The sequence below is a fragment of the Callorhinus ursinus genome, unplaced genomic scaffold (genome assembly GCF_003265705.2).
Source record: "Callorhinus ursinus isolate GAN/ISIS: 27379988/994484 unplaced genomic scaffold, GSC_fseal_2.0 scaffold48, whole genome shotgun sequence".
Classification (NCBI taxonomy): Eukaryota; Metazoa; Chordata; class Mammalia; order Carnivora; family Otariidae; genus Callorhinus; species Callorhinus ursinus.
Window position 1 is genome coordinate 4,929,373 of NW_027397110.1, and position 12,013 is coordinate 4,941,385.

Here is a 12,013-nt window from a genome sequence, read left to right on the forward strand (position 1 = left end):
GGGGGGGGGTGGGAAGGAAGAGGGACCGACTGTCGATGGGTGTGGGGTTTCTTTTGAGAGTGATGAAAATGTTCTTAAATTGATTGAGGCGGAGGTCGCATGACTATGGGAGGAGACTAGTCACCCCTCAACTGGATGGTGTGTGAATTCTATCTCAACAAAGCAGTTATTCGATTAATCTCTGGAATGCAGATGTCCGCACCTACTTCTGCAGGGCTGTTCTGAGGATTCGTGAAGCGGTTTGGTTCTGAACAGCCATAGTGGTCTACACATATGTTAACGCGACCATCCCTGGAGATCTTGGCGTGTCAAAAGCTCCTTTCTGATTTACTCAGCATAACCAGCAGCACCTAGTATCTATGCCAGACACCGCCCTAGGCATGGGAGATATAAACATGACCTCATCTCTGCCCCCACATGGGGCTGTGAAGGCGTCACAGCTGCTTGCTGGGAAGGGCATGTGCAGGAAGGGTATACACAGGAGGCCCATCTCGTCCTCCCTCAGCTACTAGAAAGAGCTGGTCCCCACCCTGCAGGGAGTCTAACACCCTGCACCTCTCTGATCTTATCTCTGACCACTGTCCTTCTTGTTCACTACGCTCCTGCCACACTGTCCTCCTTGTTCATCCTTATACATGCCAGGTACATGCATACCACAGGACCTTTGCACTTGCTCTTGCCTCTGCGGTGAGACTCTTGCCCTAAATACAAACAAGCAGCTCTCAGTTCAAAGCCACCTCTCTGAGGGAGAGGAAACCACCCTGCTTCTTGTTTGAGACCCCTGCAAAGCACACATGGCCATCAGGCCATACATTCATTCACCAAATCTGTCTCCCCAGCTGACCTGTCTGCTCCACAAGGGTTGGGCCTTTGTTTTGCTCAGTGACATATCCCCAGTGGCTACACTTGGAACAGACCCACAGAAGGTGCCCAAACTACCTGCAGCACTGCCTACAGACCTGGGCCGGTCTCTTGGGCACATAGACATCTGGTCCCAGAGGCTGCCTCGCCCGAAGCTCAGTCCTGCCAGCAAACACACGAGACACACCATTTCTGTTACGAAGAAACGAAAACTTAAAAATCCCTGTGTCCCCATGAAGAGAATCAGCTGCAGAAATCAGGTCGCTGACCTGAACGATTACAAAACAGGATCAAAAGGGATGAAGAGCCCATTCCCCATTACAGGCCACGGGGGTCAGCTCTGGGAAGCAAAAGCAATCTGGCACCCAATTTTGCCGCCGCCCCTTCAGAGATGCAATTTCCTCCCCGGACACCACAAAGCACAGCAATTCTATTCCCCTGCTCGCCCGTCTTAATCCTGTTTCATGCAAGACTTTTTCAAGATAGCACCAATCATTTGCAAACCCCAAATCCTGCAGGCAAATGTCTAGGACATACATTAATGATGCCCTTGGCACATATGTTTTACAGGCTTGCCTTAAGCAGAATAAAAAATTATGTTTCCTCTCGTTCCTTCTGAATGATAATCAGGATCTGCAACCTGTCTCCCGAAAGCTATGACAGTTATGTTTTAATCACTTCCAAACAGGCTCGTCGCTGCTTAATCCACTGATGTGGGCTTGACTGCAATAGGCAGGGGGCCGGCCCGAGCCGGGTGCAAACACCAGGACGCATCACAGGGGTGTCTCCACGCAGCTCTCGCTCCAACAGCACCGCCTTCCGCCCAGAGGATCATTTTTCTGCAGCTGATTCTCTTCACAGGGACACAGGGAAGAAGAAAACAGAACTTCACAGCCAGGAAGAGTCTTGTCCAATAAACTGGGAAATGAGATGTGAAATCTGCTCATGGGGAGAACCGTGTACCCCAGTTAACGACACAATCCGCTCACCTTGGACCAATGTGCTTATGAGCGCGCAGGCCCTTTCTCTGGCTTTTCATTCTGGAAAGCATGACAGTTGCCACGCTGTCTTTCGAGGATCATTAAAAACATAAAGTATCTCATCTATTAACTGCAATCTGCCCGGGGCTGCACGAGCTGTTCGCCCTGTAAGTAGTCCAGGGAGCTTCTGGAGGATGCTAGAGAAAATGCCTGTGGCACAGGACACCAGCGGGGAGGGGGTGGCAGGAAGTCTTTCAGGCTCTTGAACCCACAGGACGCTCGTGCCCCCTTCCCAGTTCCCACGGCAGACCTGCGCCTCCCCCTCTCCCCACGGCGCCCGGGCTCCCCACCCGCCACAGCGCCTGCCAGACGGCAAGAGCGCGGGATCTGCCACGCCCCTCACAACGCTACTGCGCCCCCACTTTTGTCTGGGCCCGGATTTGAATCGAGGAAGCCAGACTCCAAGCACACCTCACCCCTTCACCCCTAAACGCCACAGTAGGCTCAACAGATGCTCCAAGAGAATTTCTGAATGAACGGCCTTATATTCATACTGCCTGGCGTAGCTGGAGCCAGGGTTCTGTTTTATAGGAAACAGAGGGCAGCTCACAATATTTTCAACGGTGACAGTCCCATGGCAGCAGGGTCAGCAGGGCTAAGTCTACAGAGGGAGACAGGGCAGGGGCCAAGACAAGAGATGAAAAAGAGCAGCTGACTGAGAACAGAGCAAGAAAACAAGGGGACTGACCGTGCTGCCTCAGAGATGTCCCTCGGGTGCCCAGACCGGGACGTGGCCAATGTCAGCTGACCTCACCCCTGACCTGCTCAGGCTGGCGTGTGGCCCATGCTCCCCACCGAAAACACCCTTTCTGAGCAGAATCCCTGCCAAGAACCACCGGCAGCCCTCCTCGGACGTAACCAACCAGCAGCGTGGACAAGGAGAGTCCGCGGTGCAGAAAGCGGGTCTGAAAAGCAGTAAGAATCACGCAGGTCAAGCACATGGAGTGGTTTTGTTGGAACCACCAAGACTAGCCGTCCATACCCCCCCGGTTCCCAAGGCGGGGCTCCTGGGACCACCTGCATCAGCATCCAATTCACAAGGGCCCCCAACCCTCGCCCCATGATCCCAGGGCCCCTTTCCCAAGATTCCAACTCCGTTGGTCTGGTGATGGGGCAAAAAGACCCGCCTGGTCCCTGAGGCGCACACCCTTGCAGGTGGTTCTGACACACAACCTCATGCACTCACTACTCATCCTGCCAGTGGGAATCAGCACCACTGTGTGCGGGCACACCTCCCAGCACTGGGGATTCAGCTGGGAGCAAAATCTGACACTGGCTGCACGGGCTTCCATTCGAGAGGGAGGAGACGAGAAGTGCACCGCTCCAGGCCAGCGATGCCTGGAGTTGGGCGGAGAGAGCCAGCGAGGGCAAGGAAGTGGGGTGTGGAGCACAGGGGAGGAGGGGAGGGGGCTGGAGAACGTGTCTCTGAGGAGCGGATATCGGGAGAGAATGGACAGGTGGCAAAGAGTTCTCCGTGCCAGGGGCTGCAAGTGCACAGGCCAGGTGCAGACTGTAACCTTGCCCAGAGCGCAGGGGGTGTGTGCCTTAGCCTCTGGGAGGTGATCTCTAGGCTGCTGGAGTGTCCTGCCAGATGGTTTACATGGGAGCCTTGGGCTGGCCAAAAAGGACCAACATGGCTTAGGGTGGGGGCTTTGGGCCACACTCTCTTCATCACGGGGTAAGGCTGGAGACAGGTTGGTCCCCAGGGCAGTCAGACACGCCTCTAGGAGGGCACCCCAATAAACACTCTGGACCACGAGGCTTGGGGACCTTCCCTGGCTAGCGATGCTCAGAGAATGCTGTCTTCTCATTGCCAGTAAGTGACGGTGTCCACGATGCCACGAGGAGACATTTGGAAACGCCACGTTCGGTGCCCTCCCGGGCCTGCCCTAGGTGCCTCCTCCCCTGGCTGATTTGCACCTGTGTCCTTTCACCATGATGAACCGTAACAGCGAGTATGGCAGCATTCGGTGAGTCCTGCGAGTCTTTCTAGTGTCAAACCTACAGGTCGTCTTGGGGACCCCAAACTTGTAATTAGTGTCAGAAGTGAGGGTGGGCTTGGGGGCCGGCCTCTTGTATCACACACCTGGGTGGGCACAGGCTCAGTGGCAAGCCAAAAGGGGAGGCAGGAAGTGACGTGAGCTGGGCTGCCCTCCCCGCCACCGCACGCCCGGGGACAGGCCACAGTGGCCTTGGGACCAGCTACTCCCCCAGCGAGGAGAAGCTGCTGCTGATGGCAGCAGACCCCAACTCAGGGGTACACCCAGGCCCCACATGCCCGGCAAACACGAGTGAACCAAGGGCAGCCGAGCTCAGCCATGTATCCCCCGAGCCACCGCCCGCCCGAGTCTCTGTTGAAAAAGGCTCTAGTTGGTGATAACTAATATTTCCCGCACACTCCTCCACACTGCCACCGCAGCGACTAACAATCCACAGCCAGCCAACCCGCTTGCTTTGGAAAACCCTTGATAAAGAGAAAAACAGGCCACCAGCCTGCCTCAAGATGCTGCCTGCAGTCTGAGAGCAGGTAGAACCTTCCAGAAATTGCCCATCTCCTGGCACAGGTACTCCAGGCTGGCGGGACGGCCAGAGGAGCAGACAGCTCAGTGTCTCGCAGCTGGCCCTTCCAGGAACCTGGTGAAGTTACAAGGCCCCCCTGGCGCAGCCCAGGTGGCCATTAGAGCCAGGAGCTGGGGGGTGGGGGGGGTAGCAGTTTGGGAGGGAAGGTGACCTAGCCTGGTGTCTTAGTTTCCTACGGCTGCTCTAACAAAGGACCACAGATTTGGTGGCCCACACAGCACCAATGTATCGTCTTACAGCCCTGGAGGCCAGAAGTCCAAAATCAGCTGCCCCGCCCTACGGTCACAGTGTTGGGAGGGCTGGCTCCTTCTGGAGGCTCTGGTGGACAATCCGTTTCCTTGCCTCTTCCAGTTTCCAGACGACACCTGCATCTTTGGTACCTGGGCCCTTCCAGCACCTTCCAAGCCCGCGGTGTAGCGCCTGCTTCTGTCCTCATGCTGCACCTTCATGCGGGGGCAAATCCCTCTTGCCCCTCCCCTTCTAAGGATTCTTGTGCCGGCACTGGGCCCACCTGGGGTGACCCAGGATCATCTCCCAAACGAAGAGCCCTGTGTTATGTCCACAGAGTCCCTTTTGCCACATAAGGAGGTAATATTCCCATGGACACCTTGGGGGGCCATGACTCAGCCCACCACCCCTGAGTTCCCAGAAAGAGAGCCCAGGGCCAAGCTCACTGCTGCTCCCTTGCTGGGGTGGGGGCAATCCCAGGCTGGCAAGAGTGAGCAGGAAAGGAGGTGAGGCAGGTGCACCCCTGAGCTGACCACAGCTTCGGAAGAAAACCCGTCAGTGCTCAGCCATGCAGCCTCCCACCTGTGGAGCCGTGGCCCTCCCAACCACCCAGCGGGGAAGTAACGGAGAGGCTTTCACTCTCTGGTGCCTTCTGGTCCTGCTTTGTCTGATGGGGCATGGCCTTGCCCGTGCTGCCAGCCCCTCTAATCAGCCCACCCCCTTCCCTGCAGCATGGCCCTTCAGCCGAATCCAGAATCCAGAAGAGCTGGAGAAGCCGAGCCCACACAGGTCCCATTGGGCTGGCCCCGGATGCGGAGACGCTGCGGACCCCTCCACATGGGCTGATGAAGGACAAGCAGCTGACCAGCCCTCATCCCATGGGGTCCGAAACAGCCTGCGGGCTTGGGAGTCACGGCGGTACAACGGAGGATGTGGGGCCAGGTGAATCTGAGAGGAGCATGAAGCAGCCCCCACCAGAAGGAAGGCGATCTGCTCATCTCACTACGCTCAGGGCCATGCACGGCACAAAACGTTCAGCCCGGGCTCAGCGAACAAGGTGCCACTGACTAGACCCATTCAGGCCCGCACACACCGCTAACAGGTGTAACCGGGCAGTGGGGGGTGGGATGCCTCTCCCCTCTGTCCTCATGTGAACGTGAGGACAGCACCAGCTCTCCTGGGGGTGTTTCAGGGAGGCGATGCTTGTAAACTCTCTGGCTTTGCTCAAACGCTGAAGAAGGAGAAAGCCAAAAGGTGGTGTGTGGCAGTGAATCCTGTCAGCTGGGCTGGGCCACGGAAGGCCTGGACACCGGATTCAACATTCCTTCTGGCTAGGTCTGCGAGGATGTTTCCGGAAGAGATGTGCATTTGAATTGGCAGACTGAGCAAAGCAGAGGAGCCTCTCCCGACATGGATGACACGGGCGGGCCTCATGCAATCCACTGAGGACCCCAATAGCCCAAAAACGTGGAGGAAGGTGGGATTCACCCTCCTGGGCCTGCCGGCTGAGCTGCACGTCAACCCTGTCCTCGGCCCTCCTGGCCCGCCCGCCTTGGAACCACGGCACCCGCTGTGCTGGGTGTCTGGCTGTGGACAGCAGATCGTGGGGCTCCAATCACGTAAGCCCATCTGTCATAATAATTATTATAACTAGATGTAGACAGACGGATAGATGGGTCCACTCTGTTGGTTCTGTTTCTCTGGAGAAGCCCAACTGATACAGTGCAAACCTACTACGGAAACATCCCCCATAACAGTCTTTTGGTGGCTCAAAACAGGGTCACTTTCCTCACCAACATTCTTGTGTTCAGAGTAACAGAGTGAATATTCGAGGGAAAAAAGTTCTTAATAAAGTAGACCAGGTAATGTCAGTTGTTAGGAATCAAGGTTTTCGGGTGGACCCTAACACAGGCCTTTTCAAGGTCAATTTTTACCAGGAGACAATTTGGCGAAAGCATTCCTGATCCTGCGCCAGCCCCCATGAGAACGCGGTTCTGCGCCACGTCGGGTGGAGAAATGTTTTGAAGAGCACTTCTAATAGTCTGTGTCTGTGGCATGGACTGTCACAGACAGCGTCCTCAAAGCCTGGGGGTGACCTGTGTCTGCCTCGGGCTGCTGAAGTGAAAGCTTTTCCATGGCCACCTGCTCTGGCGGGGAGCTGGGTCTCACGGGGCAGCTCCCACAGGGGGCGAGGAGGCTGTCAGCACCAGAGGCTTTGCTCGTCCATGAGGGGGGGGGGGGCAGTTAACTCTTGAAGCCCCATTGTGGTTTAGATCAGAACAATCAAAACTGCAATCAGCACTCAAAGATGCACAGACACCACAAATAAAGCCTCACCGCTGAGCCAGGGCTCAGAAACCAGGTTAAGGAGACGGAAGCCGCTGTTGACACTCTGAATTAGCCATGGGACCCCAGCCCTCCCGTCGTGGCTTCCCTGACCCGGGGGGACCAGCTCCAGGGCCCGCCCCTCGCCCTCTACCCCCCTACCTGGCCTAGCAGTCCACCCACCACAGCCCAGAAGGAAGGTGCTGACCGAGGTGCTCCTTACCTTGACCAGCTCCTTGAATTTGGGGTCATCCTTGGAGGTGGGGTCAATCATTGTGCGCTCCTCGTTCTCCTCTGCCGGGGGGAAGAGAGTCACGGTCAGCACTAGGGGGCGTGGCAGGGCTGTGGGGACGGCCAACTCCCCTTGCCCGAAGTCACGGAGAGGGACTGAGAGCAGAGAAGCCAGTCATTCCCTCAGTGGGTCACGCACTGGGAGGACAGCACACACACGGGCTGAATCGGATCCATGGGAAAAGCTCCTGGCAGCCGCTGTTAATAAATACGTACACCGAGAAAGCTCCCCGCTCCGTAAAATAGGACGGACCAAAAATTTAGAAAAAAAAATCGCAAAAGAAGAGGAAGGGGGTGGATGATGTTTCACAGTAAAATGTGTTCAGCCCTGTTCTGTTTGTTACCCGTTTTCCCTCCATGTTCAGGCCTCAATCTACGGACAGTGGGGCCCAGGAGCCGCTGCAGAGGGGCTGGCATGAGGGTGAGGAAGAGGGGCTACACACAGGAAAGCCCCCCGACGGCCCGACACCATCCAGAACAAAACCGGCCGCGCCCGCGTGGAAGGAGAGGGTGTGGGAGGCACTGCGGACCACACAAGGGGACGCGGAGGGGGAGGCCTCGGGACCTGAGCAGGGGAAGAGCCCGCAGGACACACAGGTGGCGATGACCAGGCTCCCACAGAGCTAGGGCCCCTGTCCATGCCAGTGGGAACAGAATGGCTTTGAGAGGACTGGCTTCACAATTCACAGTAGCAAATTTTAAAAACTCACAAAATGGAAAACTATTTTTGGAGTCATATAGGTCTGATGCTTGAGAGGGATGTTCCAGGTAACACACAGGAGAACACACGGGGCTCCCTTGTGATATAAGGCCCTCAGCAGCCTCCCAGTGCTCCTGGGACCAAGGCCAGCACCCTCCACATGCCTCCAAGGCCCTCTGCAGCCTCACTTCCTCAGCTGTCCCTGGCACTCTCCACCCTCCAGCCCTTCCAGCCTTCCCTAGCTCCTCAGCAAGCGTCACCACTGCCTGCCACAGGACCTTGGCACATGCTGCTCCCTGTCTGATACCCTCTTCCTCCACTCCACATCCCCTTCACCTTTCAGATCTCAGTTCCAGGTGCTGATCAGGTCAGTCCTTATCAAGGTCACACGAGCTTCAGGACAAGCAGAACCTTATGGAACAAACTGAAGGACACCAACTCCCCTTGCCCAAGAACGGCTATTTATAAAGATGGCAAAACGAGGAGGGTTATGGCCCAGGGAAAGGCAAGTTCAAGGCATTACTGACAAAACAAGAGCCTGTCATGTGTTTAGGATAAACCTTCTAGCCCCCTGTTAGTCTAAATCAGGGTTCTCAACAGGAGCAACTGTGTCCTTCCCCCACCCCAGGGGGCATGTAGCAATGTCTGGAGACATTTTTGGTTGTCCCAGCTGGTGGCACTTCATGGGTAGAGGTCAGGGATGCTCAAACCCCACAAGACCCAGGACAGCCCCCACGGTAAAGAATTACCCAGTGCCAGATATCCATCCCGAGGTGGAGCATCCTGTTCTGTGTCCAGCTAATTTCCAGACCCACGAGCGAGTCCCCCATTTCCCCTTAGAGAGGGTCACCCAGGAGCCTGCTCTTCAGCCAGACGGAAGATGACCAGCAGCATGAACAGTGAAGAGTCATGCTCTTCCAAGAGGAGAGGGGCCGCAGTGGACCCCAGCAGGATCTCAGGGTCCTCGTCCAGCACTTGGCTTCAGGTCCGCCAAGCTGAACCTGTTTGCATTTCTCCGCACGCTCTTGCTGGCCTGGCCTTGTCGTGGAGACCACAAAGGAGGGACCAACTGGGACTTCCCTTTGAACCAGGGTTTAGAGATAATCAGAATGTTCCACAACTGCCTTTCAGACTGATCAGATCCCAAAACACGCTTTAAGAAAAATGTGTCCAGGGGCGCCTGGGTGGCTCAGTCGTTAAGCGTCTGCCTTCGGCTCAGGTCAGGGTCCCAGGGTCCTGGGATCGAGCCCCGCATCGGGCTCCCTGCTCAGCGGGAAGCCTGCTTCTCCCTCTCCCACCTGCCCTGCTTGTGTTCCCTCTCTCGCTGCGTCTCTGTCAAATGAATAAATAAAATCTTTAAAAAGGAAAAAAAAAAGAAAAAGAAAAATGTGTCCAGACTGTGACCTCACCGGTGCCGGCTGTGATGTGGCCTCAAGGAGGTGGGTACCGGGGCCCTCGCCACTTGGTGGGTCCTACCCAGCAAGCCCACGGCCTCGGGACAGCTCTGGCTTGCGCAGAGATTGGGGTGTATTAATTATGTTTCCTACTTTCTATATTTTCGAATGCTTTGACACCTTGGGGCCTGGGGACCTAGAGACACTGCCCCTCCCGGGGCCCAGGACACACCAATCAGGAGAGCCCCCGGAGCCCCCCGAGATTATCCCAACCAGCCAGTCCACACCTGCCTACGCTGCCCCACCTAGTCCTTCCCACAAGAAAAAAAAGGCCACACCTTCCCCTCACTCTTGCTTCTGGCCCAACCCTGGCGTATAACAAGCTGTCTTTTTCAGCGCTGTTCAACTCTCAATCCGTTGGCCTCATCGCACGTAACTACTAATACAACTGACGCTGGAAATCAGACAGGCAGAAACTTACAGAGGAGGACTGGGTTTTCTTTCCTACCGACTTTTCTAAACGTGACCTTGAGCTAAGAGCCCAGACTCCCGGATGCCACCCGGTGTGATGTCTGGTCACCAGGCCCTGGGGCTCCTCCTCAGCCTCACCAACCGGGGGAGCTCAGCAGCGTCATGACAGGGGGTTGGCAGAGCCCACGGTACCTAGCAGGGTGTCTTCGGGGTGGATATCTGCCGAGGCGGGGGACATCGGCGAGTTGATGGCATGTCTGCCTTCCTCCTGCAGGTCAGTCACTGTCGAGAAAGGAAAACGAGGGTCAGTGTCAACGGAGTACCGTGGCCTCGCATGTTGGCCGTGGAAACACGCAGGAATCAACTCCTGCTTTTTAGGCATTTAACAAACATTCCTAAATGGCCTGTTGCCCAGAAAGAGTCCGAGCAAAAATGCTCCGAACTGAGAATACCTTCTGCAGTTCCTCCCTCTGGCGCCAACTATTTCCTGATGCCCGCCAAGCCCTGCCAGTCTGTTTCCGCTGCTCTCTGGAATACATGACTAAGACACGGAAGCTTCTGGATGCTTCCAGATCCGCCCAAGCCTGCTGAGATAGACCAAGCTGGAACCGCAGAGACAGGGCCTGAAATGGCGGGCTCTCCCCTGCTCCCTGGAGAGCTGTGTCCTCAGCCATGGGATCTGGGGGTGGAGGCCGCTCCCAACGTGCACACAGGCAAGTCCCGAATTTACAGTGATGCTGTTGTCAATGGTCAGGTTCAAGGGAACAGAAGCCTGAGAGCAGATAATGGCCAGCACTGGGGCACTAGAATCTAACCAACCGGACCCAAGGCTTCAAGCTGGAGGTACCATGACCTGCGGTGTGGACAGCACCAGCCTGTGTGTGTGTGTGTGTGTGTGTGTGTGTGTGTGTGTTGGGGGAACACTCAATAATCACAGGGTGCAGAGGGCTACAGGATCAGAGGCACAGCACGGATACCAGGGGCAGAAAGGATCCTTTGCCCCCCAGGAAAACGCCTCGAGTCACATCTGCCAGAGGGCACCACCGGGACCCCTGGGGACCAACACCCTCACCCTGTCCACCGTTTCCTCTGGCGCCCAACTACTCCTGGGACTCCAGCCTCCAGCCCCAGGGTCCGATTCAGTGGGTGGGGCCTGGGCACCTGATGCTTTTGACAGCCCTGGTTGAGAGCTCTGGGCCACAGTCCCCAACCACATGCCACAGACTGGCCTCCCCATTGGTGGTCCCGGGTCACCGGTGAGCTCCGGCCTTCTCTTCCATGAAAACTTCTCATACGTGAAAACCTCTTTCCTCTTCCACTACCAGAGTCACCGCGAACCGTTCACACCACCTATCCCGGGCATCTGAAGGGTTAACCAAGGGGACAGGGCCTGATGGCTTTGGAGCAGGCAGGCTGGGGCGGGTCCCCCCCAACTCTGCTAGTGGTATGACCCCAGGCAAGTCCCAGTCACCCCTCAGGGCCCCTGGGAGGACGAAATGATGAATGTCAGCTGTCCAGCCCAGAGCCAGGCACACAGTGGGCTCCGTGGATGGCCAGCCCTCCTCCCTGCGCGAGAATGCCCGTGCCTCACACCAGAGAAGGCCCTGAGACGAGGCTTTTTACAGAGTAAACTCTCGCATCCCCATGTCCCCTAGCAGCACGATTCACAAGAGGCGGCAGCACCTGAAGAGCCCACTGATGGGTGGGTGACTGAGCGAGAGGCGATCTACCCGTACAACGGAACGCTACTCGCCTGTGGGAGGGAAGGCCGTTCTAACACCTGCTACCGCACGGATGAACCTCGAGGGCAGCACGACGCCTGGTACAGTCTCAGTAGGACAAACACAGTGAGGGACCCAGAGTCATCAAGCCTCAGGCGTAAAGTCGAATGGCGGGGGGGAGGGGGGCCCGTGTTTAACGCGGATGGAGTTTCCACGCCGGATGATGAAAAGCTTCAGGAGATGATGGTGGCGGTCACACCACACCATGAACGGACTTCATGCACACGCTCACGAAGAGTTAAAATGATACATTTTATGTTATGTATGTTCTACCACAAGAAAGAAAGAAAGAAAGGAAAGAAAGAAAGAAAGAAAGAAAGAAAGAAAGAAAGAAAGAAAGAA

General features: G+C 56.3%; 1 protein-coding gene across 5 annotated transcripts in view; it reads right to left on the minus strand.

Annotated features, from left to right (window-relative positions):
• The window catches only part of PARVB (parvin beta), a 93,099-nt gene that overhangs the window by 39,841 nt on the left and 41,245 nt on the right, over positions 1 to 12,013 (minus strand). For all 5 annotated transcript variants that reach the window (XM_025882228.2, XM_025882223.2, XM_073882659.1 and 2 more), the window contains 2 exons: positions 10,083 to 10,172; positions 7,258 to 7,328 (listed from right to left, as the gene is read on the minus strand). In XM_025882228.2, coding sequence (XP_025738013.1) covers positions 7,258 to 7,328; positions 10,083 to 10,172 — 161 coding nt within the window. The remainder of the gene's footprint in view (positions 1 to 7,257; positions 7,329 to 10,082; positions 10,173 to 12,013) is intronic.